The sequence below is a fragment of the Sebastes umbrosus genome, chromosome 4 (assembly GCF_015220745.1).
Source record: "Sebastes umbrosus isolate fSebUmb1 chromosome 4, fSebUmb1.pri, whole genome shotgun sequence".
Classification (NCBI taxonomy): Eukaryota; Metazoa; Chordata; class Actinopteri; order Perciformes; family Sebastidae; genus Sebastes; species Sebastes umbrosus.
Genome location: NC_051272.1, coordinates 514,739 through 542,608, shown reverse-complemented (window position 1 = coordinate 542,608; position 27,870 = coordinate 514,739). Strand labels below are relative to the sequence as shown.

The following is a 27,870-nucleotide window of genomic DNA, read 5'->3' as shown; positions in this document are numbered from 1 at the left end:
AGTCTGGCTCCAGTAGGAGTCTGGCTCCAGTAGGAGTCTGCTTCCAGTAGGAGTCTGGCTCCAGTAGGAGTCTGGCTCCAGTAGGAGTCTGCTTCCAGTAGGAGTCTGGCTCCAGTAGGAGTCTGGCTCCAGTAGGAGTCTGGCTCCAGTAGGAGTCTGCTTCCAGTAGGAGTCTGGCTCCAGTAGGAGTCTGGCTCCAGTAGGAGTCTGCTTCCAGTAGGAGTCTGGCTCCAGTAGGAGTCTGGCTCCAGTAGGAGTCTGCTTCCAGTAGGAGTCTGGTTCCAGTAGGAGTCTGGCTCCAGTAGGAGTCTGGTTCCAGTAGGAGTCTGGCTCCAGTAGGAGTCTGGCTCCAGTAGGAGTCTGGCTCCAGTAGGAGTCTGCTTCCAGTAGGAGTCTGGCTCCAGTAGGAGTCTGGCTCCAGTAGGAGTCTGCTTCCAGTAGGAGTCTGGCTCCAGTAGGAGTCTGGCTCCAGTAGGAGTCTGCTTCCAGTAGGAGTCTGGCTCCAGTAGGAGTCTGGCTCCAGTAGGAGTCTGCTTCCAGTAGGAGTCTGGCTCCAGTAGGAGTCTGCTTCCAGTAGGAGTCTGGTTCCAGTAGGAGTCTGGCTCCAGTAGGAGTCTGGCTCCAGTAGGAGTCTGGCTCCAGTAGGAGTCTGGCTCCAGTAGGAGGTTCGTTCACTTCATTTCAAAGTGCATGTTTTAAAGTTTATTTTTCTATGCTCCAGTTAGCTAACGGTTAGCTACTTCTCTGTTTAAGCTAGTTAGCTAGTTAACTAATTAGTTAACTAGTTAACTAACTAACTTAGTTAACTAGTTAGCTAACTAGTTAAAACAGTAAATTTCTTAACTAACTAGCTAACTAACTAGTTAGCTAGTTAGTTAGCTAACTTTTTATTTTATTAAACAAATTCAAATGTCCAACCAGCACGGCTCATAGATCACTGCATTAGAGTCAGAACAAGAACAAATACAATATGTCAAATTATACAATAAATTAAGGGCTATAGGGCTGTATACCTGTAATTCATATTATTATTAATAATAATAATAATAATAATAATAATAATAATAATAATAATAAATTAAATTAAAGGCTATAGGGCTGTATACCTGTAATTCATATTATTAATAATAATAATAATAATAATAAATTAAATTAAAGGCTATAGGGCTGTATACCTGTAATTCATATTATTAATAATAATAATAATAATAATAATAAATTAAATTAAAGGCTATAGGGCTGTATACCTGTAATTCATATTATTAATAATAATAATAATAATAATAATAATAATAATAAATTAAATTAAAGGCTATAGGGCTGTATACCTGTAATTCATATTCTTCTGTTATGCTAAGAAGTTTCAATGCATTTTTGTTTTTCATGACTTTAAGGGGCTTTTATGTAAGAAAGAAATTCAGAATGAAGCACATTAAACTTACAGGTTTCACTTTCATATACTTGGATTTGGGCAAATAACATTTTCCAAGAATGATAATGCTATTCTTATTATATTAACTAACTAACTAACTAACTAACGAGTTAACTAGTTAATTTTGGGTTAGCTCATACGTTGTTTTAATGAAGTGTTAACGGAACACACACAACCAACTCTGGACCATCAGTTCCTTTATTCAGCATTAATGCTTCAACATCAGCGACACACAGAAGACTCTTCAGGTTAACTAACGGTACATGGAGCTCTTCTCTTGTTCGCCTCCTGTTCACTTCCGTTCTATGCCAGCGAAGAGGCGAACAAATATTCGCTTCGGTGGCGAAGCAAATTTGCATCTTTGCATTCAAAGTGCTTCGGTGAACTCTCAGGCGAACATCGCCTCGGCAGGCGACGGTCTCTTGTCTGCGTTCGTGCGTGTGTGACCGTGACCTAATAAAACACCTCTTTTCTCAAATGAATCCTCGTTTTCACAGCAGACATTTTAACTTGTTAAAGTGTTGCGACCTGGAAATATTTTATTATTTAAATGTTAGTGACCTGGAATAGATTTAAGTTCTCTAAGAGAAATACATTCTGATCCCATTTTATTTACATTTAGCAAATGTTATATATATTATCTGTTTTATGTTATTAGAGAGAAGTCAGTTCAGAGTGATGTGATGTCATCAGTCAGAGCAATGTTATTACCGTGAGGTCATAGTTTAGACTGTTATGATGTCATCAGTCAGAGCAATGTTATTACCGTGAGGTCATAGTTCAGAGTGTTATGATGTCATCAGCCAGAGCAATGTTATTACCGTGAGGTCATAGTTCAGAGTGATGTGATGTCATCAGCCAGAGCAATGTTATTACCGTGAGGTCATAGTTCAGAGTGTTATGATGTCATCAGCCAGAGCAATGTTATTACCGTGAGGTCATAGTTCAGAGTGATGTGATGTCATCAGCCAGAGCAATGTTATTACCGTGAGGTCATAGTTCAGAGTGATGTGATGTCATCAGTCAGCGCAGTAGAGATGAGCGAACGTGTTTGTTTACTGATGTGTGCACACGGTTCTGATTGCTTCGTGTAAAGATAACTTCTGCAGAACTGGGAAGAATAAAGTTACAAAAGGAAGACGGAGTCGTGTCTGTTTAAAGGTGCAACAATAGCAGGAAAATCACAGGTGCAACTAATAACAGTGGTGATGGCTCCAGTAAGTATAACAATGCAGTGTAGCAGTTAGTAATGTTATTAGTTACACCTGTGTTTTGACAAGTCAAATTGTCTGCTGTGAAAAAGGTCCATCTAATTTTAGTTTCTCTCCACATGTTGTCCCTAGGATATGTGCAAAAAAACAAAAACAACAGTAGGAATAGGAAAAGAAAAGGTGGGTTGAGTTTGAGGTGTATATGAGAATAGTGCATGATAATTATAGTGGTTGATCCGGGTTAATTAGCTGAAGATGCTTTGTTTGTAGAGAGAGGCGTGAATGGGGCGAGGGTTATTGTCTATGATGTCCAGTAGCTCTAGTAGGATTTGGTGAGTGGAGTGCAGGCGAAGATATGTTCATCTTTTTACTTGTGTATGTGTGTCCCAGAGTTGATATGCTGACTCTCGCCCTGCAGTTTGTACTCCTCTGTAGCCTTCGTGACCTCTTGTGGGAGTGTGGGCAAGCTATCGATCACCAAGTCTGCCTCGGAGTTTTGTTCTCCATGACAACCACTCGGGAACAGCACCACTTCATCTCAGCTCTCCCCAGACGCCCCCGTCCATCAGCTCAAATCTTGGCCTTTAACCGGCCAGACAGCCCCGTAGTTTCACTCAGAGTGGTAGCATGTGGATGTCTTTGTCGCTTGGATTCGATCAGGTGTGTTTGTGGTACTTATCGGGTGTATCTGGGCTTTAGTTAGGGTAAAAGGAGCGAGTGTTTCTGTGTGTGTCAAGCAAGTAAAGACAGGGATTGTGTGCAGGAAAGTATAGAGTGTCCAGCTGACTTTGACATGATGTCGAACTTTTTGCCTTTCACTGTTTTCATATGCTCCTCTGATGATGAGGTTTGCATGTATGTGTGAACGTGCAGTAAGACTTTGCATGCCAGCTTGTTTTCCTAAAGCGTGACTGTAGATTTGTTTGCACTTAAGAGTTGAGCAGTTAAACTTTGTGAAACTTAGAGAATCAATGTGGCACGACCGTGCTTCCCTCGTCTCTCAGCCTCCTGGGAGAGTGGGCATGTCAGACCTCATTATGCCTTCCCAAATCAAACAACATGGCTCCTGTTGGTCTTTCTACATCTATCTGCTCCTCCCCCAGGCCTCATGTTGCTGTACGTACAGTATAAACAATGCAACGCATTCAGCCCTGTCTTGTTAGAAGACAATATTGCTCAGGAATATGTGCTGCATGTTACGTTTCCATACGCCTAAAATCAAACCATATTCCTGATATTGGCTTTTCAGTTATGTCTAGTGTCGAGCTGTTCCTATTACAGTGAGGCTAAAAACCTCAAGACCGGAAATGATTAGTTGATTAAGCAATTAGTCAATCAACATAAAGATATTTGCCAACTCTTTTGATATTTTTTCAAGCAAAAATACTAAATATTCGTTGTTTTTTAGCTTCTCAGATATGAGGAGTTGCTGCTTTTCTGTTTTGTAAACTGAATATCTTTTGGTTTTAGACTCAGATTGGTCTCACTGCCAGGCGTGAAACTCAGGTCACAGAAATGCATCAATTCCACCAAATGACAAAAATCCACTGTCAAAAACAAAAGAGCAATATAAAGTATAAACGAGCAACAGTAAGCGTTATTACTGTAAAAAAATCTATATAAGAATAATACAAGAAAAAAACAGCAGATCAAACCAAACATCAAACACTACCATCTCCCAGGCCAAATATAAACCCAAATACAGTGCAGATAATAAAAGCTGTGTATGTCAAAGTATTACAATTAAATATTATGCCTACATCTAATGTAATAAAAGAAACAATCACAAAGCAGGAAAACACATGTCAGTATGGTTTTATAATAGAAATGTATGGCAGGTGAGACGGTGGTGAACTCTGAGTTTCTGTTGTGATTAAAGAGAATCTGCTTTCTCTTCTTCTTCTGAGCGTGTAGTTTGCATGCTGGGGAGGTCGGCCTCGGGGTAGCTGCTGTTTCCAGGAAGACAGCTTATCAAGATAAGTGACAGGTGTTGGAGTGTGATCTTGACCTGCTGAGGGCGTTGAGGGCAGGATTAACAATTTACTTATCTACTACAGGGAGGAACATTGTATTATTATCAGGCCTGCTATGTTGTATCTTAAATGTTCTTGCACTGTAGTTTCATCCGTATAAATGTCTTCACAAAGATGAACAACAACCTGCGAAGGGTTTATTGTTTCAACAAGGAAAGAAAAATATAGCTTCACATTAGTTTGGATTAAAACCCTATAAAACCGATTCAATTAAGATTTGGTTATGGATAATATTAAGTTTGCATTAATGTGTTTATGTATGTGCAGTTCAAATGAATTTGGATTAGAGGATGGCCGCAGCTAAGCTCTAATGATTTTTGTTTCATTACACAGGTGTCAGTGCAGATTTAAATATCTATACAGCACCTGATGGAAATCTACCAACAGACATCCTCAGCGAGTTAAAAGGTACAGCTGAGTTAATCACAAACAGATATTTAACACTAACACCAACTTTAACTCACGTTGACTCTGCAGTTTAGATTAAGATGTTATTTCTCTTCTCTCTCTCTAAAACGAACATTTCTGTGAAACTGAAGGAACTCTCCTCTGAATATGTGGTTGCCGGAGATAGACGAAGAGCGAGCTGCGTTTCCTTTCATATTTGGAAAAACAGAATTATATAAAAAATGTTTTTTAAACATTTGAAAAAAACATTAATCCCAAATTTCTGACTGTTAAACGAGGAGAAAATCTCCAGATCCTCTGTGGGGGAAAGAAGCACTGTTGGCTTGACTGCTCAGAGAGAGCCTGAGCGCCACACCAGCAGTAAGCAGCAGTGATGGAGGTCATGTCAGAATTACTCTTTACCTCCACCAAGGCCGAAGGCCTAGGAAGGAGGTTACGTTTTCAGCGACGTTGGTTTGTTGGTTTGTTGGTTTGTTGATGTGTTGGTGTGTTGGTTTGTTGGTGTTTTGGTTTGTTGGATTGTTGGTTTGTCCGTTTGTCGGTTTGTCTGTTTGTTGGTTTGTCCGTTTGTTGGTTTGTCCGTTTGTTGGTTTGTTGGTTTGTTGGTTTGTCCGTTTGTTGGTTTGTCCGTTTGTTGGTTTGTCCGTTTGTTGGTTTGTTGGTTTGTTGGTTTGTCCGTTTGTTGGTTTGTTGGTGTGTTGGTTTGTTTGTTTGTTGGATTGTTGGTTTGTCTGTTTGTTGGTTTGTCCGTTTGTTGGTTTGTCCATTTGTCTGTTTGTTGGTTTGTCCGTTTGTTGGTTTGTCCGTTTTGGTTTGTTGGTTTGTCCGTTTGGAGGATTACTCCAAAAGTCCGTGATTGATTTGAATGACATTTTTTGGAGGGGTAGGATGTGGCACAATGAACAATCCATTAGATTTTGGTGGCGATACGAATTATAATCCGGCTTCGGGAATTGTTTTTAATAACTCCGCTCAGCCTGTGCATTAACATCACAGGCTTTAAGACATGCACAGTGTAACTGATGACGCGTTCATGAAACCTGCCTTGGTGGAGGTCTGCGCTCTCCGAGTGCATTTCTAGTTTCTGTTAACCATCATAATCATAATCAAACTACAGCCTCTTCACTGAAGTGTTGTAAATACCAGTACAAGCCAGGGCTGGTTGATATGGAGAAAATCAAATATCACTATATTTTTGACCAAATACCTCGATATTGATTTTGCGATGATATTGTAGAGTTGGTGCTTTCACAAAATATTTATACAATGGGATTTTTTTTATAAATATTCATCAGTAATGTGGATATGTAAAATGGGTAAAGGCAAATGATAGAACAGTCTGCTAAATTCAGGAGATTACATCACTTTACTGTAATGCAGCCTTTAAAACCAGGAAAAGACAACACTTATGCTGCATTACAATATTTCAATATCCAAAATCTAGGACAATATCACATATCACGATATCGGTATTAGCCCTAGCATCAGCCCGTGGATTCCTAGTTTGCGTGTTCTGGTATTTACAACGCTGACTGTAGAACAGCACCATGTTATTATTACAGTGGCCTGCTGGTGATCCCACATGAACATTTGATTATAGCTACTGTTAAGATAAAATATCAATCATGTTCAAAGTTGAGGAGAGAAACTAGTCAGTCAATCTAGTCAACCCTTAAGCCCTAGACACACCAACCCGACATCAGAGAAGTAGCGGCGATGAAAGCCGCCTGTTGCGTCGCTTCACGTTGCCTTTGTTTTGACCAAAGCGGAAGAACGAGGACTGTGGATGTACAGGCCGTTGTTATGATACGTACATGAAACAAAACGGCGTTTGGCGACCATTTTCAACGGCCGACCGCTTGGTGTGTCAGGGCCCTTAGATTTACTAGAGTGTCCAAGCAACTAAGTACAGTATATCTTCATAGTGCACCATTGTAAATGTTACTGAGCAAGACATTAACACCGTTAACACATAGATATTGTTAAGGATGTATTGTTGTTCTCATTTGAAATGTAAGAGTTGTTTTTATCTCTTGCCTTTCTGCTGACCGTTGAACTGTAGGACAACACCACGCTAAAACATCTGCAGATTTGGGTGCATGGATGTCTGTTTCATGTCACCGCTTTCTCTCTCTCTCTCTCTTTCTCTCTTCTAGTATGTTGCCATTTTAAAGTACACATTATTGTTTTTTCCATGTGAATATACTCTCAAATCACGTTATAGTAGATATTTAGGATGAAATGATTTCCTTTGAAACACAGCGCCAGCGCTGCTCATTAGTATAGTTGTGTGTTAGGGAAGTCAAGAGCTATGTACATAAATCTGCTATTTTCTTTTTGTTGCTAGGGCAACAAACAAAGGCATTAGATTATAAAGTGTATGTATGCCTCCAACCATCCATACATCTCTGTCTGTAAAACGTAGTTATTGTCGATTCTCAGGCTTTCTTTGGTGAAATGGAAATCTGTACCTGGTTGAATACTCACTGTTACCATGGCCTGATGTTCAGAACCATTAATGCTTCTGACTGAATGCAGTCTGGAGCGTTTATTGACCAAATGGTTCCACAGTTGTTTGTATTGTACAGACTCTGCTCCTTTCTCCACATTTGGATCCAAGCAGCATGCTAAACGCTCGGCGGGAGCACAGTTACCTCACCCAGCAGTAACAGAGCAGACACATACTCTGAGACATTGAACATATAAATTCAACAGACAAGCCCGTAGAGACCGACTGTACTATTGCATCATGTGTTGATTGATAAGGTGGAGGCTGCCGTAGTGGAGAGAGAGCCAGCAGCTCCACCAGTAATAGCAGTTTGTGTTTAGCAGCTGCTGCAGGGAGGAATGTGGAGCTGACAGCTCGACGGGGACACACAATGTTGAAGTGGGGGGGCGAGGTCTGCTGATGGCCAGTTCATGGAGCAGGAGACTGTGACCTGCATGGACTAATGTAAAGCTCCACTGAGCAGAAGCTTCACTGATTGCTGTCTGCCTTGATGAGTTTGTGATTGATCGTGTTCGTCATCTTTTTCCCTTCGACGTGCTACAATTGTTTTCCCCAGAATTTTTCCCGCTTTGTTGAAGCCCGGCCATAAAATGATGTTTACAGCATCAAGATGATGGTTTCTAAATTTGCTTATTTGAAGCGTTCTACCAACAAAGCCTCTTTAAACACACCCATCCTCCTTCACACTCAGCTGTGCCCTGAGCTCAGTACTCATATCATGAGCGTGTGTTTCTGTGTCGGTGTTTGTTTATTCCTTGTATTTAGACCAAACCTAGCCCAAGACGGCGCTCAGGGCATCTTCGCTGGCGTCTGCAGCTGCAAGCTCATCATGCCTCCGTGTGCGTATGAGTGTGTGTAACCTCAGTGTGACATATGCTGCTGCTGCTGCTGCGTCTCAGTATTTCTCTCTCTAGTCGGTGACGTTAACACAAGGTCGAACAGGGAGAGCATCTGGTGGGCGAGACGCAGAGTATTTTGAGGAAAGTCAGGGAGCATCTGGGTGCACTCGCACAAACGCACACACTCAGAAATACAGACACACATCTACAGATGCTTTCACACATAAACATTTATTTTATACTCTTACTCAATGTGTGTCTCCCTCAGTCTCTTGCACACACACACACACACACACACACACACACACACACACACACACAAACATTCACCCTACAAATGCACAAACACTCCAGTGCAGTGCCAGCAGCAGCAGATAGGGGCCACTGCAGGACTGTGGAAGCTCTCTGGCCAATCGGCTGGCAGGTCGTTTGGAGCCCGGCTTCCCACTGGCACATCTCCTTCTCCTCTCTTTTCTCCCGACGGTCGTCGTCTCTCTCCATCTCGCCGCGTCTCTCTGCGTCTCCCTTCCCCCTCATCCTCGTCGTCTTCCCTGGGATTAAAATTGGCTGCAGCCAGGTGCTTGTGCGTGTGTGGTGGAGCAGCGGTGGAGAAGCAGAGGCAGGAGGGAGGACAGTGAGGTTTCACCGAGGCGGCAGAAGATGTGTGGTGGTTGGTTGCGAGGCTAGAGGACGCCTGGGAGGACAGGCTGTCTGTGGATGTATACCTGTGGAGAAAGGGCTGCTTTTATCTACATCTGGGCCAGCTGCTGATGAGGTGCCTGGTCTGCACTGCCTTTCTCTTCACTCTGTCTGTTTGTCTCCCTCCATCTCTCTCTGCACATACGTCTGTGTGTGTTGGTGAGCATAAGTGTGTGTGTGTGTGTCCGTCTGTGCATGTCAAAGATACGGCCTATGCCTGAATATATAGCTGTGTGATGTGATGTTTACCAATCTGAGAACTGCGACAGTCCTAATAATGTTCAATCAACATTTCAGCTGCTCTTCCTTTGTTTTCTGGCTCTCTCCTCTCCTCTCCTCTCCTCTCCTCTCCTCTCCTCTCGTCTCCTCTCCTCTCCTCTCCTCTCCTCTCCTCTTCTTTCCTCTTCTTTCCTCTCCTCTCCTCTCCTCTCCTCTCCTCTTCTTTCCTCTCCTCTCCTCTCGTCTCCTCTCCTCCTCTCCTCTCGTCTCCTCTCCTCTCCTCTTCTTTCCTCTCCTCTTCTTTCCTCTCCTCTCCTCTCCTCTCGTCTCCTCTCCTCTCCTCTCCTCTCCTCCTCTCCTCTCCTCTCCTCTCTCCTCTCCTCTCCTCTCCTCTCCTCTCCTCTCCTCTCCTCTCTCCTCTCCTCTTCTTTCCTCTCCTCTCCTCTCCTCTCGTCTCCTCTCCTCTCCTCTCCTCTCGTCTCCTCTCCTCTCCTCTTCTTTCCTCTCCTCTCCTCTCCTCTCGTCTCCTCTCCTCTCCTCTCCTCTCCTCTCCTCTCCTCTTCTTTCCTCTCCTCTCCTCTCCTCTTGTCCTCTCCTCTCCTCTCCTCTCCTCTCCTCTCCCCTCTACTTTCCTCTCTCCTCTCCTCTCCTCTCTCCTCTCCTCTTCTCTCCTCCTTTCCTCTCCTCTCTCCTCTCCTCTCCTCTCCTCTCCTCTCCTCTCCCCTCTCCTTTCCTCTCTCCTCTCCTCTCCTCTCTCCTCTCCTCTTCTCTCCTCCTTTCCTCTCCTCTCTCCTCTCCTCTCCTCTCCTCTCCTCTCCTCTCCCCTCTCCTTTCCTCTCTCCTCTCCTCTCCTCTCTCCTCTCCTCTCCTCTCCTCCTTTCCTCTCCTCTCTCCTCTCCCCTCCTCTCCTCTCGTCTCCTCTAGCTTTGCTGTTTGTGAAGCAATTCACAGTGCTTCACAGCCTCGCTAAAATGGTGTCAGTTTACATAAGATGTTATTCCTCAAGGATTCCTTATTGCAAAATCACAGAGGCACCTGTGTCAGCAACATAATACATACAGGTATCTATCTGCACAGTCTGTAAAGGTAACGGTGCGCTGTTTGTTCTCTTTGACGGGTAGGCGCTGCATTAATCTAAAATCAACCGGTAGGCCGAATGCTGTCAAATCAATTTGGCAGGAGGTCGCTAGAATATGCATGAGTGACATGTTTTTCATTTGTAAATGCATGGCATGTAACCTCATCCCTCCCGCCGTCTGATGTGATAGTCTTGCATACCGAATGTGGTGTGGAGAATAAGTTCTCCTCCTCTCATCCTCCTGGGCTTCTTTGGTTTGGGATGAAGGGAGGAGAAACAATTCATGGACATTATCACACAGTGTGTGTGTGTGCAGCACAGATATGTTGGCCTGCTCTTAGTCCTCTGCCTTTAACTTGTGTTTGCTCTTTATTCCACTGTGTTTCAGTTCAGTGCCTTAATGAGGAGGAAGACAGCTTGTAGATAATAAGCAGAGACAGGCAGAGATGAGGTGGTGTGAGAGCTTCTGTCCTCTGTAGGCCTTTGTCACCCAACCTGCTGACACCGCACATTTAGCCCCAAGGGGATCACTGGTTTACACAATTACCATGATCTGTGTGTGTGTGTGTGTGTGTGTTTACTTCAGCGTCTGTAGTAGCCTCTGCTGTTTTGCTTTGGTATGAAAATCAGTGCACGCTTTCAGTCAGATTGAGCCTCATATTCAATTCTTTAACACCATTAAACATACAGTTTTGCTCCTTTACTTCTCCTTAAACCTGCAGTAGGCAGAATATTTTTGGCGTCATTGGGTTCAAACGGTGAAACTAGGAAGCGCTGATCAAATATGAATCAATATTCTGTTACTGTAATGTCTATTTCTCTCCTCAGATGTTCTCAGAAAACATCTTGTAGTGTACTGTTTAGCTGTAAAATGAGAAAGTTTGCTCCGGCTGGTGGGCGGTGCTTGGTATTTCTCATTTTACAGCTAAACAGTACACTATGAGATGTTTTCTGAAAACATTTGAGGCGAGAAATAGGCATTACAGAAACAGAATATTGATTCATATTTCATCAGCGCTGCCTAGTTTCACCGGTTGATCAGAGTTGGCGAGTGATTGACAGCTGTTCAGAGACGACAGAATCCAGATCAGCTCTGATTGGCGGTTTTCCTCCGGTCTGTGAAGTCTTGCAGATGGCATTAGGAGCACCGGAGGACACCGGAGGACACCGGAGGACACCGGATGACACAGAGGAACCTGATGTTTTTCAGATTACCTGTCTCCTGCACTACTGTCCGGATACAGTGACCGTTTTATAAAAATATCTTTTTGTAATCATATTTGCTCCAACTTTACGAACTGCAGCTTTAAGGAGGTTTAAGGTCGTTAAAAATCCTCTTCAGTCTTTCTCGTCACAGTCTGACAGTCGTGACGCCGTCGTTCCAACTCTTTGTTGAAGCATTATCATTGCACAGAGAAAAATATTTAAATTCAAGATGAAGGATTTCTTTTTAAAGCTGCACCATTCCATCAAACTGACATATTCTAGACATTTCCACTGAATTCAGACTGACCTATTTGGTATCTTTAGAAACTTTGGGATGTCCGCTAGAATGTAAAAGTTGTGTGTGTTTGAGCGATGTTTGGCTGCGCAGCATGAGTGTGTATTGACCGGCCTGCTGGGCCGGCTATTTGTTCTTCCAGTGGACTGAAATCCTTTCAGTTATTTCCAATGCAGTGTCACTTACATCATGTTTGATCTTCAGCCAGCCAGGTTTGAAACAAAGAACAATAAGACATTTGGATATCACTCCAACAAAATGCCAGGCTTGTGTGGCGTGTCATGTTATCAAATGCAAGCGAGCTCTAATCTCTCTCTTCCTGTGTTTGTGTTCAGGGGGGGTGGTTGACAAGGATTTGCGGCACTACCTCAACCTGCGTTTCTCCAAGGGCTCAGTGGACCACGACCACCAGCAGATCATCAGAGACAACCTCTACCTCCGCACCGTTCCCTGTGAGTCCACATCATCACCCCTATCCTTGCTTCTGGCCTCCATCACTCCTTCAAGCTGTTTATTCACTCCTCTTTGAGCTCCTCCTCTCCTCTGCCTCACTGTATGTCTTCTTCATTGTCTTTCTCTTATTCTTAGACATCATTTCATCCTCCCTCCTCCTCCAGCTCTATTTCGTTCTCTCTCTCTGTTTTAGTTTTCCCTCCTTGCCCTCGGGACGTTGCCCTCGTGTTTTTACATCACACTCACGCTCTTTCTCTCCGTCTCTCACCGTCTATTGCTCCTTCTTTTCCTTCAATCGCCCGGCTGCTGAGCTCTCAGCCTGAGGTTTCCACGGCAACCACCCTCTTGTCTCGAGGCTTGCGTTGCCTTGACGCCCTACCCCCTCAAGCAAACGCTAGACATGTACAACACACACACACACACACACACACACACACACACACACACAGATATACAAAGATGATAACATGTCACACTCCTGGATGCATTAGGAAGAGGTTTCTTTTATCAGTGTGTACATAGACACTTCACGCCTGTTGGTTGCATGTGGACGTGCGTGTCTGTGCTTACATTGTGGTATCAGTGCGTGTGCCTGTTTCCTGTTGGGGGACGATGTCATTGCCGTGATTGACATTGAGGGGATGCTATCCCCAGCAGCTCCGCCTGTTGTCAATACAACAAGCAGCTCGTGACTCAGCTTCTCCGGAGACTGAAGCTGCTGTGATGCTCGACGCTGCAGACTACACGTGTTACTCATTTCATGCTGCATTTGGATCGGTGTGCTGTGATTTGATGTCTGTTGAAGGGCTTTGTACTTGTATGACATGTTTCCGTATCCTCTGTTAATAACCTCAGTCATGGGTGTTTTGCTGTAAAGGTGGTTGAGTTGAATCAAGTGGCCTTTTGGCTGTTTGTGAAGAGACAGATTTTGGTTCAGAACTATGAGAGAGCAAAGCGAGGATTTGACGTCAGTGATAGTTGCTTCTGCGTTGGCTGAGCGCTTCTACTATACTAGATGTCCTCTGTCGGTGTGTTGAGCCGCTGACACAGAAGTGATTGTTTAATACGCTCCCACAGCTGCACAGTCCTGAGCCTCTCTCTCCCTCTTTTTCCTCTCCTCCCTCTCTCCTGTCGTCTTCATCTCTTTGCTTTCACTCTTCGCTCTCTCTCTCATGTTCCCCCTGCCTCTCCCTCCTTCTCTGCCTCTTTGATTTCTTTTGGTCACCACCTCACTCTATCACATTTTCACTCCTTTTCAATTTGAACTCCAGACAGCCCACTTTCCTTCTCCTTCCCTCTCCTTCTTCTACCTTTCTCAGCCTGTTGGCTGTGTAATAGTGCAGCGAAGGCGGACTGACAGGGTGACGACTGAGGTGATGGGGGACTGGCTTAGGTTCAACACTGCAGGTCCTCGCACACTTCAGCCCTGTCACAGCATGGGCCCCTTTTGGTAGCAGGAACCATAGTTTTGTCACTCGGCCTGTCGCAATTATTACATAATTGCCTGATCGCGATTATAGCTGACCGCCATCAATTCGCATAATCGTTGGATTCCACAATCAAGGGAATTTAAAGCCAATGTTAAAAATGTGGCAACAAATAGGAAGTGAATTAGGCGCGTATTCATCTGCTGGGTAAATAAAGTGTCTACCTGAGCACAAGGTTCCAATGTCAGGAAACAAACGATGAAAAAGAGAGCCTGGCTGTTTAGGTCTTACTGGAGCTTTTCCAATGCTGCCCAAAATTCGGTATCGGGTATCTGTCAGTACGCCAGTCTATGCACTGATCCGCACCATCATTTATTAATCCAGAAAACAATCAATTTGTTTAACCGGGAATCAATTGCCCTGGATGTATCATGGCTGCCACTGGCAACTACAGGTTTAGAGCAGTGAAGAAGAACTGAATGCAGGTAGTTCATCACGTGACGATAGCAAACAACAACAGTGCGGCGCTAGTGGAGAATGTAACGGTTGTCAGAGCGAGGAAAATGTCAGCCATTTGGCAATATTTAACAGTGGAAAACGGCGATATGTACAGTTTGTAAGGCTTCTGTTTGGAGGGGGCGCTGGTGTTACCAAGTTCTATTGCATTCATTCTCTTATGTATTTGTTCATGTTTTACTTTAAAGGGTTTAACCTGAGCCAGGCCATACAACAGAGATAGTACTCATATCACATCCACACATGGTCAGTAGTAAACAGCTGTTTAATAATAATAATTATATCTTTTTTTGTCACGCTGATATCGGATCAGTACTCGGTATCGGCCGATACCACAAGTTCAGGTATTGGAATCGGTATCGGGAAGAGAAAAATGTTATCGGAACAAACCTTAGAGAGGGGCTCGGCCCACGTAAAAGGCGCCAGGGGTCTGCGGCGATGTCGGCAACCCACCCGACCCGGAGTCTAACGCACGCGCGAGTCAGAGGGTGTAAGCAAAAATCCGCGCCACAATGAAAGTGAGGGCCGGTGTGCGTCGGCTGAGGTGGGATCCCGGCCCAGCGGGGTCGGGCGCACCACCATGAAGTGGTATCGGAGCCGTTTTGCGAGTACGAGTATGAGTACATGAGCACAGTATTGGACCAGATACCCGATACCCGATACTGGTATCGGTATCGGTGCATCCCTAGCTCAGTCCGTAGTACTGAGTGTGGCGAGTGTGTGGTCGAGCGAAAGAGAGAGAGTGAATGTGAAAGTGTATGCGCTCAGATCAGACCAGTGTTGGCGATGGGAGCGGAGAAGAAATTAGCAGTAAAGTTGTCTTGTGGTAGTATATGTACAGTGTCTTGTAGTAGTAAATGTACAATGTAACAGCGACGTGAAGATCAACTTTGGCCCTGGATGTTAAAAAAAGTGTCCCCTGTGTTTCCCGACGGCGGTCTGGAAGCTGAAGCAGGAACGGTTAACACTGGCTCGGTGTTTCCCCGTTGCATATTGACTTTTGAAACTCAAATCAAGCCTCCTTCTACATTAGTTAACTGTCTTGAACCACTTTTTGGTTTCATCAGGTCGGCCTACACAGCTGTTTAGAAACAAGCAGCAGAGCCAGAGGTGAAGCTATTTGAAGATGAATTGACTCTTTTGCCAGCGATCACATCATTTCAATGAGCATCCATCGAACTTAACAACTTGGATTTAGGTCTAGTAGCGAAGCCAAACAACAGCACCACTGTGTGGCATAAAATTAACAGAAAGAGACAATTCAATTGTTCGCAATTATTTGTATGACAATTAATCGTCAACCTAAATTCCTGATTGTGACAGCCCTGTTCGTCACCATGTTTCAATTATAGCCGCCTTCCAGCCCTTTATGAGAATGGAAAGACACTTATTCTGTGTGATGTGTGTGCGGTAATGACATCCCCATAATTAACTGCCTATCACTTAACAAAGCTGATACAGTGTAATGAAGATTATATAAATTCCAACTCATAGACCTCCTGCACCGCAGCTTTGAAATACATGTGATATTACAGTGATTCCCCCAAATTCACTTCAGTCTCACTGACCTGATTTCATTTGCCTTTGGTCAGCAGGTCATCTGCATATGAGGGAGTTTCATATACATTTCCTGCATGACTTCCTGTCAGTCTGAGACGCAGGCGTTGCTCAACCATCAGAGTGACGCAGCATCAGACGGCTAAAAAACGGGGATGATGGTCCTGCGTTTGTGCGCTGCTCGTGCCCGGCAGGCTGTTTGTTGTTGTGGTTTGGAGCGTTATAAAATCAGTGTTTTTCTCCCGTGTCTGCAGCGCTCTGACCGTGCTGTCAGTGCGAGTCTGTCAGCTTGACAAGCAGACGCCACTCTGCATCACAACATGCTGTCACACTGAAGGACGTGGGAGGATGTGTGTGTGTGTGTTCATACAGCTAGAAGGCTCACATGCTGACATCAACTCTACATCCTGTTACATCACTTGGCTCAAGGATTGGCCGTTCTCCCCCCAGAAACAATGAAGTGAATGTGATAATTACCGTCTGATATTAATAACTCTATTCACATGTTGTAGTGTTGCCTCCAGACTGACTGCTGTGTGTTGTGTTTGCATGTGATTGTTTACTTATTTGCAGGTTTCTTTCTCACATGCATTCACATTTTAACAAGCATACACGCAAAGACTACAGCCGACGGCCAGTTAGCATCTACGTTCTGCGTCTGCATGAGAGGAAATAACTCCCCACCAGCAGCTCGCACTAGTCTGTATTCAAAAAGGGAAACCAGAAGACCGAGGACTGCGGATATATACGCTGTTGTTATGATACGTACATGAAACAAAGCGATGTTTTCTCACCACTTGGCTTCATTCCAGATGTTCATGTCGTTGTGAAAATATCCGTGTGTTGGAACGATCAGATGAGATGAAGATGGACAATGAGAAGAGCCTTCTGTGTTTTTCCTCTTGACTTTAGTCGTTGGCTTGATTTCCTCAAAGTTTATCTTCTCGTGCATTTGTTTAAGCTGAACAGCCAATCAGAGTGATCTCAGACTAGCAGACTAGAGCCGACGGTGCGGGACACACTGAAAAAACTAGACTGACGGACGCTCACCGACGGCCCCAAACTGTCCGACGGCCGACCGCCAGCTTCGTGTGTCAGGGCCTTAAAGCTGCAGTAGTCAGTATATGTTTGGCATCATTTGGCAAAAATCCCATAATAACCTTTCAGCATAAAGTAATTCCAGTGTTCTGAGAGATAACTAGACTTCTGCTCCTCCTCATGGCTCTGATTTCAGGCTTTAGAACATCTAGCCCGTGACGGGAGACTTTGACCAATCACAGGTCATTTCAGAGAGAGAGCGTTCCTATTGGCTGAGCTCCGGTCATGTGACAGGAACTTGGTGTTCCTTCACCAGATTTCACAATGGTGGCGGAGTCACAAACGTTCTCATGTTACAGCTAAATCGTGCACTACAAGATGATTCTGAGAACATCTGAGGAGAGAAATAGGCATTAACGTAACAGAATATTGATTCATATCTAATCAGCGCTGTCTAGTTTCACCGTCTGATCGGAGTTCAGAGTGATTGACAGCCGGCTCTCATAGACGGCAGCTGGACAGCGGACCTCAGATCAGCTCTTACTGCTTGTTTTCCTCCGGTCTGTGAAATCTTGCAGATGCCGTTAGGAGCACCGGAGGACACCGAGGAACATGATTTTTTCAGGTTACCTGTTTCGTGTTTTACTGTCACCATATAGTGACCGTTTTATAAAAATAACTTTTTTTAATAACATTTGCTCCAATCTGCCTACTGCTGCTTTAACACTAATTGCAGACTGATGGGAAAAAGAAAGAGATGAATCAGATTGTGTAAGTGTGAATCTATAGTTGCAGAAAGTGTCTAGCTGTAGAGAAGGAGAATTTGGGAGGGATGTGAGTGGAATAGAGCTTCAGAAGAGCCTCAGATAGGCATCACTGTTTACAGGTTGAAACGTTTTATAAGATTGTCACAGTCTGTCTGAAGCCTTTGAGATAAGAAATTTGCCGGCACCATTTCATTTCATACACAGGGATCACTTGACCACTTCAGAAAATGAGTCTAAGCTCCTGCCGGAGCACCTGCTGTTGAGGACTTTAGATGGTTGTGCTCTCTGCATACGAACAGTGTGAGTGCTTCTTTGATAGGAGTGTAGCTGAGGGTGTAAGACACTGAAATGAGGCTAAAGGAGTGAGAAGATCTGGGAAATATATAGGTGGAAGCAGAGAGGTGGCAGTACAGTAAACGGAAAGGGAGGGAAGATGATGGATGTGGATATGACCAAAGAGGCACTGCGAGAAGATGGATTAAGGGGAGAAGACAGGAGGAGAGGTGGTGAAGAAGAGGTGATCAGCAGGGGACAGATGGGAAAGGAAGAAGAGAGCGAACAGAGGTTGGAAATTGAGAAGGCGAGAGTCGATGCCAGAGGATGGAGGGATGAGAAGAGCAGATACGTATGGAGTGAAAGAGCGGACGTGCACTGAATGGAGGTAGTGGGAGATATGAGGGAGCCTCGTAAGTCATTCCCCAGAGAACCATCTCCTCCCCTCCACACTACTCAGAGGCATCAGTAAAAGGCTCTATAAATAGCTTGAACAGTGAGCAGCACGTTTCTCTACTCAGATAGCCTATAAATACATGCAGCTTCTGTCACTTCACATCCGCTGCTCTGGACGCATGCTGCCCTGCAGTTCTGCAGCTTCCGACAGGGAATCCTCCTCTGGAGACTACGGAGGAGGAGCAGATAAAGATGTTGAGGAGGAACAAGGCCAAGATGCTTAGGATGGTGATAAGGCTGTCGGACGCCGCTTATAATGATAGCAGTAATGAAGATGGCTATCGTGATGATGGGAGGAGATTTGTGGAAAATGACACCTTTTTAACCTTGATGCATGCTGGGAGATCTTAATGCTTAGTTCTGTCTATAATGTATGCAGTTTACTTATGCAAATGCTAACAAGCATTCTCCTTTGCAAAATGCTTCACACAGCTCTCTGGACCATCATACAGCTTAACCAAATAATCAGAAACTACCACGCCGCTGTCGACATGACTCAAAGTGTTTTATTCCCAACAATAGCACAACCTAAAGAAACGTTTCATCATCGTGTTTTAGTCTCGGATGAAGAGGATCTTTTTTTTAAATCTTTTTTGGTAGTGTAAGAAGTATAGCTTTTTATTTCACAACCAACTTTGCAGTACAAAAATAAAGATGCATCTACTGTACATGCATATCCAAAAAGATAATAGAAACACCTTAAATTCATATAGTGTATAGTAAAAACGTAATACCACGCTGTCTGATTCATCATTTATTTCCTCCGGGAGTCCAGTTCCAAAATGATTTCAAAGATCTCTCCTGCTTATTGATGGTCAAGAAAATGAAGGTCCTTGTAAACCTGGAAGGATTTTAATCTGAGATTGTAATCTACTGTGATTGGCCAGTTTATATACATACAGTAATATCAATCAGCAGTTTCTCTCTATAAATAATATAGAGACTCCGGCGATGCTAGAGCTGCTAACGTAGCACAAACACACACACGCCGGGCAGACACACAGCTGACAACCTGCTAAACTAAACTAAATGTGCGGTGGAGACTTTTACTGGGAAAGTGGCTGCATGTCCGCGACACTACACGCAGCATCGGAGCTGCTAAGTTAACGCTCCCTGACGGTGAACTGGAGACTCCGTTGTCTGTTGTGCTCCTGCAGCTGGTGCACCGCTGCATGAGAGGCACAAATCATGTCAGTTAACGGTTAATAATCGGTTAACGAGGGTCGGTTATCGGTTAAGAACATTTATCAAAATGAGCATCCTTAGTCTGGTCGATGTGTGTCTGCCAGTTGAAGCCGTGTTGTAGTTTTCTCTGCTTTCCTCACATCATTAGTACATTCACACGTATATGACCTTTTGGCTTGAACAACATGGTTGTCAATGTGCTGTTGTAGCAAAGTTAGACTTCATTCATTCGGGCACGAAATTAACATTTGCTTTCCGTTCACTTCCATTCTACGAGAGTGAACGGGTGAAAAATCATTTGCTTCTGGTTGCGAAGCAAAATTGCATCTTTGCATTCGCGTGAACTTTCAGGAGAATATGGCCTCGGCAGGCGATGGTCGCTCGCCTGCATTCCCCCGGTGTAACCGTGCCTTTATGCTATTGAAAATGTACAATCAGACAGATACTCACTATAAATACACATGGACAAGATCTACACCTCCAAATGAACATTCAGTCCATTCATCCGTAGCAAAGGAAGCTACGCTACCAAGTTCTCCCACCTCCATCTGGGTTTGAGTTTTAATTTGACTGGCTGAAGAATAATATCTGATTTTTATGTCCAAAAGTGTCCAAAGAATGTAGGTTGAGTTTTTGTAGCTGGAACACATTCATACTAGTTATCAATAAATCCTGTTTATAGATTGTATTATTTTTATAGTTACTAATGTGGATGTGAGTGGGCTTTAACTGATGATGACGGAGGAGGAGGAAGAGGAGGATGTTTGTCATGATGATTACAGTGAAGTTGGATGAGGTGATGAAGAAAAGATTAATTTCTGTTTTCTGTTTCTGTGGCAGATTGATTTTATACCTGAACTAGGGATGAGTTATGATTTTCCATTTTTCAAATAGTCGTTATTTATAAAAAAAATCTAATAGTTTATGCGACTATTCGTCCCGTCTTAAAAAATATATATTTGCCTGGTAGTAACGTTACTACGTGTGGCACGTTCAGTTCGGCTCTTTCCTGTTAGCGCAGGGGTGTGTGTGTGTGTGTGTGTGTGTGTGTGTGTGTGTGTGTGCGTGTGCCGCTTCCACAACCCCCCCATGCTCCCTCCAAAGGAGGAAGTAGAGTTGGGTACCCGGAGGCGCACGGCAGGTGACCAGGTTGAGGCCGCCGCACTCATAGTTTAAGGTTCCGAATGGCGTGCCAGGCCCGTTGGCACCGGACCACCCTCCCCGAGGGTTTAATTTAATTAATTAATTTAAATCAACACTTCCTGCTTTCATTTCAAAATAAAAGCCCTAAAGCGGATTTTCTTTGCACAGAATTCCTTCATTTGTTAACACAAGGCTTTTATTCTGAAATATGTGCCGGACAGTGATGTGGAACATGCAGTGACTTGGAGCGTTCCATGAATGAATACAGTACGGAGTTTTAATTGTGGATTATTACTATTATTTACTAATTACCACACGTTTCTGAACCTTTCTCTGTCTAAAATAAATATAAATTATATTTATCATGAAGTTAAATGGCCATTAAAAGACAAACTCTATGCAGAAAGAAAGGGCTGACAGCAGCAGCAGAAACCCAGCTGACAGGTAGCAGACACGCAGCCGACAGGTGTCTAGTGTGAACACCAGACTCCTGCATCACGCAGCCACCACGCGACGCAGACGCCACGCGCACCTGACGTTGGTAGTGTGCCCACCGCTTTAATCCACAGGGTTAGATGGGAAAATGTGCCGACGCTACATGTTGTTCCCCCCCCATGTCTGTCTCTCCCTGTATTTTTGCTTGGGATGCACATCCCTAATGTACATGCATGTGTGTGTTTTTTACACTGAAGCATTGATTATTCTGTTTGTGTATGGAGCTTTAATAGGCTGAACTGATGAATAATGAGTGTTACACGCCGTTCTCTGTTGAGGTTGTGTGTACTTGGCTCTATATGAGAGAGAGAGACAGAGAAATGCATCATCCCCCAGGGACGCTCTCCTTAAAGGGGTGATTTGCCTGCCGGCCTGCTCTTGCTAAAGTGCTGGCTGACATGCTTTGATGTGGTTCGGTGCTCCCTGCTGTTTGATTGGCACTCTGGATTAATGTTGTTCCACAGATGAAAGAAACTGCAAGGGAATGATATGAATTTTATGAAATGAAAATAGCAAATAGTGAAAGTGATTAATGAATTGGTTATGTTTGCAAAGTGCTTTCCGTGTTAAGCTCTGGACAGGTGTCGTCTCATCTCTCTTTCTTCTCCTTGGTATGATCCTCTCACTCAGCGGCTAATCACAAAATGAGCTTCTTCTCAAGCCTTTCATATTTGTGTTCCTGCCCGTAGTTTTACCTCCTGCCCTCCTCACCCCATGTCTCTGTCTGTGCTACTTCTAACATCACAGTAATGTGCACTGATGAGCCAGGTGCTCAGCGAGCGGCTCGTCCTGTGATGGTCAGTCAGGTCTGACACCTCCGAGAGCTCGTCTGTTTACTCTGGTCAATCTTTACCTCTCCACACGGTGCATACCAAACAGCACACACCAGCTCTGTGTGTGTACATCACCGTGACCCCCGCTGTCGTCCTGCGTCAGTCAGCTCTGCACACTAATAAAGGTGTTTTTCAGCCTATCAGGGCTGATTTCCATCACCACAGGACATCAGTACAGGAGTAATCTCTCAATGTCACCCAGGCACGAGCTCCGCCAGACGCTGATCCACTGAGCAACACAGTTGTCTTTACAGCCGCTAGTGGACCCGACAGACAGACGATTAATGGAAGAAACTCCAGACTTGATGCAGCTGTTTCTAACCTTAATTAACTAGAGACGGCTCCATACCATTTTTAATGTCCGATACCGACACCGCAGTATCTGCCGATACCGATACCGTCTTTTTCCCTTTCTTAAACAACTAAGTTTAATAAATTGAATATCTTTAGTTACTTTGCAGATTCAGGTTATTAATACAAAATATAAGAATACGCAACATTTGACTAAACTGCTGAAACTCTGAGAGCCGGTCAAAATAGCGCTGCTATCTTATAATCTTCACGTGTGGCGTCAGCCTGTAGTTTACGTTAACCATCATTGGACTAAATCCAAAGTGGCAGAAAGGAGAAAATGACCCGTACCTTCATCTCGTCCTCCATGTGTCCAGGAGACAACCCCGCCGGGAGGAGAGCGGTCGGCACTCAGCAGTTCTGGGAGTCAGACGTCCAGTCAGCGGCTGCAGCAACTCAAATTCAGCCAGCACAAACCCCCGAGGCTGGTGGAGCGCTGGGTCTAACCTGTGTTACGTCAGCAACAGAAAGTTTGCTGATCCGGCGAGGAGTCGGGGCGGTCCCCCGGGATCAGACCCCCGGGATCAGACCCCTGGTGCTGGGGTTTGTACTGGCTGAATTGGAGCTAACTGCTAATGGGGGTAGCTGCGTCTCCCGGAGCTGCCGCGAGCTCTACTCCCAGCGAAGCAGCCTCCCGGCGGCGAGGACAAGGCGAGCGTGCGGGTCATTTGCTCGTTTCTGCCACTTTGGATTTAATCCAATAAACAAACTATTCAAACGTACAAAGACCATGGATGTATTATTGGCAAGTCTTCGGTGCAGCTCCACTCCTTCATTCTCTGGACTGAAGACAGACGGGACGCTACTGAAGACAGACGGGACGCTAATGAAGACAGACGGGACGCTAATGAAGACAGACGGGACGCTACTGAAGACAGACGGGACGCTAATGAAGACAGACGGGACGCTACTGAAGGCAGACGGGGCGCTACTGAAGGCAGACGGGACGCTACTGAAGGCAGACGGGACGCTACAGCGACTCACTGTCGTCTCTACAGGAGATTACAAGATCGTACCGGTTGGGACTGGTCGGTTAGGGTGCTCATTTTAGTAGATATCTCTGCAACACAATACATAGACATCTTCGTTATAATGCCAACACTGTAACCTCTTCATGTTCTGTTGATAATGTTAGTTCATGGCCCGATCGAACACATTACACCTTTAAAGAAAGAGTAAAGACTACTTGACAGTTTTCAGTGCAACAGACACACAACTCATTCTGTACTGATAAAGTATTGAAGTTTTATGAACAGCTCAGTTCTCGTAATGCTGCACCGCTCCTTGAACCTTGCTAGTTAAAGGAATGATTGACGTGGCTCTTTTGTCTGTATACGGTAAATATGAGGCTGGAGCCAATTAGCTTTGCTTAGCATAAAGACTACAAACATGGGATAATAATTAGACTGGCTCTGTCCTATGATATCAAAATCCACCCTCCAGCCCCTCTATAGCTACTAACCACTGATTAACAAGTTCATCTGGACAAAAAACTACATTTAGAAATGCCAATCTGCCGTTTTACAGGGTTTATGTGCCGGACTATTCACTTCCTGCTGGAGTTTCCATCGGGTTTGAGTCTCCTGGCAAATGCTGCTATAGCCAAGAAATAGCCTGGCACATAACCCCCTACAACATCCACAGACGAGACGCGTGTTAATTAGTGAGTTTTAGAAGTGCTGGTAGGCAGATTGTGTTACCTTTGGACTGAGCCAAACTAGCTGATTCCAGTGTTTATGCTAAGCTAAACTAACCAGCTGCTGGATATCCTCTTATATTTACCATAAAGACATGAGAGGGACATCTTCTCATTTAACTCTTAGTAAAAGCAAAAAAAATAAGCAAATAAGCATATTTCTCAAAACTATTTTTTACCAAGCAAATATAAATTAAAACTAAATTAATTAATACATTAAAATTAAATAAATGTATAAATTGAAGCTAAATAAATATATAAATTAAAACTAAATAAATTAATAAATTAAAACTAAATAAATATATAAATTAAAACTAAATAAATTAATAAATTAAAACTAAATAAATTAAAACTAAATATGAGCGACTAATTGATTGCAGAGTTTTCTACTTTGTACATGTTGCCCAACCCAACTGGCTGCATGTAAACTACAGATCTTGTCTGCAGTAAGCCTTCATCTCTGCTCAATCAGCCTTTCAAGCTTTGAAAGTCTGTCTCTGATGATGAGTACACTGGAAGACAGTGTGAATTAAAACAATCTGCTTTGAACTCTTAAGCTCAGTGTATCTGTAAGTGAGCGAGCATCCCAATCTCACATCCGTCCCGAGAGTGATCTCCGCTGGAGAGGTGACATCCAAGTCCCCCGGTCCTCCCCGCCTGCAGCCCCCATCGGAGTCAAACCCGTCCACTTAAACAGCAGCTGAATGACTCTGAGGTAACCAGGTGTGAGTCTCCGTGGCCAAGCTGTGACAGTAATTGATGGATAAAGTGTGAGAAAGCGCAGACCTGCAGCTCTGCAGAGCAAAAGGTCTCGAGCCGAGGACCTCTGAGACTGTAACTATAAAACGGCTGTGTATGCAAAACGACCGAGTGTCATATCTGACATTAATATTATTTTTCTACAGCTAATGTAGATGTTGCGGCTTGTTACCATGGCGAGGCTGCATTGCCAGGCACTGACGTGTTGTCGTGGTAGCGGGCGCTCCTGTCAGAGCGTTGCCATGTTGCGTCGCTGCATCTGTAGCCGGGGCTTTGTAGTGTAAATAAGGATGACTGTGTGTGTGCTCGATCATACCTCTCCTATAGACCTGCTGTCACACATCACATCTGCGAACCGGGGATGATGGAAAAGGAAGAGAGGGAGGGTGAACGGTGAGAGTGAATGAGACGTGAGACCTAAGTGCGAGACGGAGCTTGAAGGAGACACAAAAGAAGAGAGGAGGATAACGAGGGGAAGAGGGAGCGGATTAAAGAAGACAGAGAGGGAGTAATGGGGACAAAGAGCACCAACAGAGGAACAAATGGATGGAAGTGCATCGAGGTAAATTGGAAACGAGAGGAACGAGAGAAAGAGAAAGGATAATAGAGGAGGGCAATTTGAAAAGACAAGACAATAAGATAGATGGATAGACGGATGCGAGACACGCAGTAAATGAATAAGAAAGCAGCAGTGTGTGTGTGCGTGCGTGAGTGTGAGAAACAAACACAGACAATCCTCACATTCCTCTCTGCTCTCTTGCTGCTGTGGTGCTCTGCTTGCTCTGTGCAGAAAAGGATTCTGGGTAAACAAGTTCAGGGTTTTGAGGACAGTGTATTCTGTATACGGTCGCAGGATTGTGTCCTGAATTTTAATGCTCTATATATTCCCCCTATAATTTTACGGCTGCACAATTAGATTGAATAGGAGGATTTTAATGTCTTGGGCATCATTTTATATTATTGTTTTATACACACATTGTTTTTATAGATTTTAGTTAGGAGATAGTTCGACACCTCGGGCTTTGTGCTCAGCTGCACAACACGCACCTGTAGTGATGGAGCTACCGAAGCATCCAGCTCGGTTTAAGAGCTTAAATAAACTGCAACATGCCTCAACTGAGATGAAAAGACATGCTTTCAGAAGATCAATGTGTGTCCTTCCTACATGTGCAGCACTTTTAGGTTACATACATTCAGCCCAGAGGGACAGGTGTGCTATCAAATGTGTACCAGTGTGTTTGAATCCACCTGGGGATTATTGTAAATGAGCGTCACGCTTGTTCACCTTTTAGAGACTATTTTTAGTTCCTGTAGAGTTGGTGTTACCTCTGTCTCTGTCACAAATTCACTCAAACTCCCAAAGCAGCCGGATGGCTGTGATGGATGATGCGCTGAAACCAAGAGGGGTTTGTGAGACTAACACAATCCATATATGTGCGCATTGAGACACAGAACTGGAAGCTCAGGTGGGACCGTGTGTATCCAGTTTTTCTCACCTGGGTTTGTTCCTCAGTCCAATTAAAATACGATTGTTCAGGTATCACAACTGCAAATACTGTAGGAGTCATTTATTTCAACAATGAATCTCAGAACTCTAGAGGACATAAAGATTAGGGATGCACGGATACCACCTTTTTCAGACCGAGTACAAGTACTTACATTTTAGTTCTCGTGATACCGAGTACCGATACGAGTACTTCTCTGTGCCAAAAGACCCTCGTTAACAGCCAGCTGGAGTGTGTGGAGTCCCGCATACGAGGCGGTGCGCCGCGACCGGCTCTAGGTCGGCTTGGAAAGGCTCGGGGCGAACGTGGCTTGCGGCCGCAGCTTTACAGCGCTCCCCACCCGGACATCGCCGCACCGTGGACAAAAGGCTTGCTGCGCCCTCTCTCCCCGCCGGGGGGCTGCCCCCTGCTCCCAGTGCGACTGTCGACCGGGGCGGACTGTCCTCAGTGCGCCTCAACCGCGTCGTACCACCAGAGCGGGGCCCGGCCCACGTAAAAGGCGCCAGGGGTCTGTGGCGATGTTGGCAACCCACCCGACCCGTCTTGTAACACTGACCAAGGAGTCTAACGTACGCGAGAGTCAGAGGGTGTAAGCAAAACCCCATGGTGCAATGAAAGTGAGGGCCGGCGCGCGCCGGCTGAGGCAGGATCCCGGCCCAGCGGGGTCGGGCGCACCACCGTAAAGTGGTATTGGTGCCGTTGTATCGGAGCCGTTTTGCGTGTACGAGTACATGAGCACAGTATCATACCCGATACACGATACTGGTATCGGTATCGGTGCATCCCTAGTTCAGGTATTACAACTGCAAATACTGTAAGAGTCATTTATTCCAACAATGAATGTCAGAGCTCTAGAGGACATAATGCTACCTATAGCTCCGTGTCTACAGCTTAACTATAAAGTATTCATATGAAACACACACCTCACCCTCACCTCCTCGTTCCCACACATACTCACCGAGACCGCCGAGACCACCTCCCCCCACGCTTTGTTATGATAATCAGTCCATCGATAGTCTATTTTTAGCTCTGAGTCTCCCCGCTCTGCTTCTCCCACTTGGTGACTTCCTATCTAATTATACAAGCATACGTATGAATACACGTGCACATTCTCAAACTCTCCCTCTGTGGATGCACAGCAAGTTTAACCAATCATGCTTTTCCTCCTCTCACTGTCTCTCTCACTCTGTTGCTGTCTCTCTTTCTGTTTTTCTCTGCTTGCCACTCTATTATTTAGCAAAGGTCTTTGTCCTCTTATCGTCTGACACCCAGCTGAGTTATTTCAGTATATCAGCTATTTTAGCTTTTCCTCCAAATGGAATTTCCTTGTTATGTTTCAACGTAATCTCTTTCTCCTTCTTCTCTCTCACACACACTCCCACCGATGTGAAAACATTCTGTAGCGCTCGGTCGTCATGGTTTGAGGCAGAGAATGTCTTCACCCCCTAAAGTGGCAGCTCCGGAGCTTTTCCGTGCTATTATGGATT

General features: G+C 44.6%; 1 protein-coding gene across 7 annotated transcripts in view; it reads left to right on the top strand.

Moving 5' to 3' along the window:
* Positions 1-27,870, top strand: part of LOC119487402 (membrane-associated guanylate kinase, WW and PDZ domain-containing protein 2-like) — a 114,237-nt gene that overhangs the window by 19,494 nt on the left and 66,873 nt on the right. For 5 of the 7 annotated variants that reach the window (XM_037768245.1, XM_037768244.1, XM_037768242.1 and 2 more), the window contains exon 2: positions 12,265-12,381. In XM_037768245.1, coding sequence (XP_037624173.1) covers positions 12,265-12,381 — 117 coding nt within the window. Of the gene's footprint in view, positions 1-9,071; positions 9,291-12,264; positions 12,382-27,870 lie in introns of those variants that run through there. The other 2 variants (XM_037768247.1, XM_037768246.1) reach the window with 2 other exon arrangements.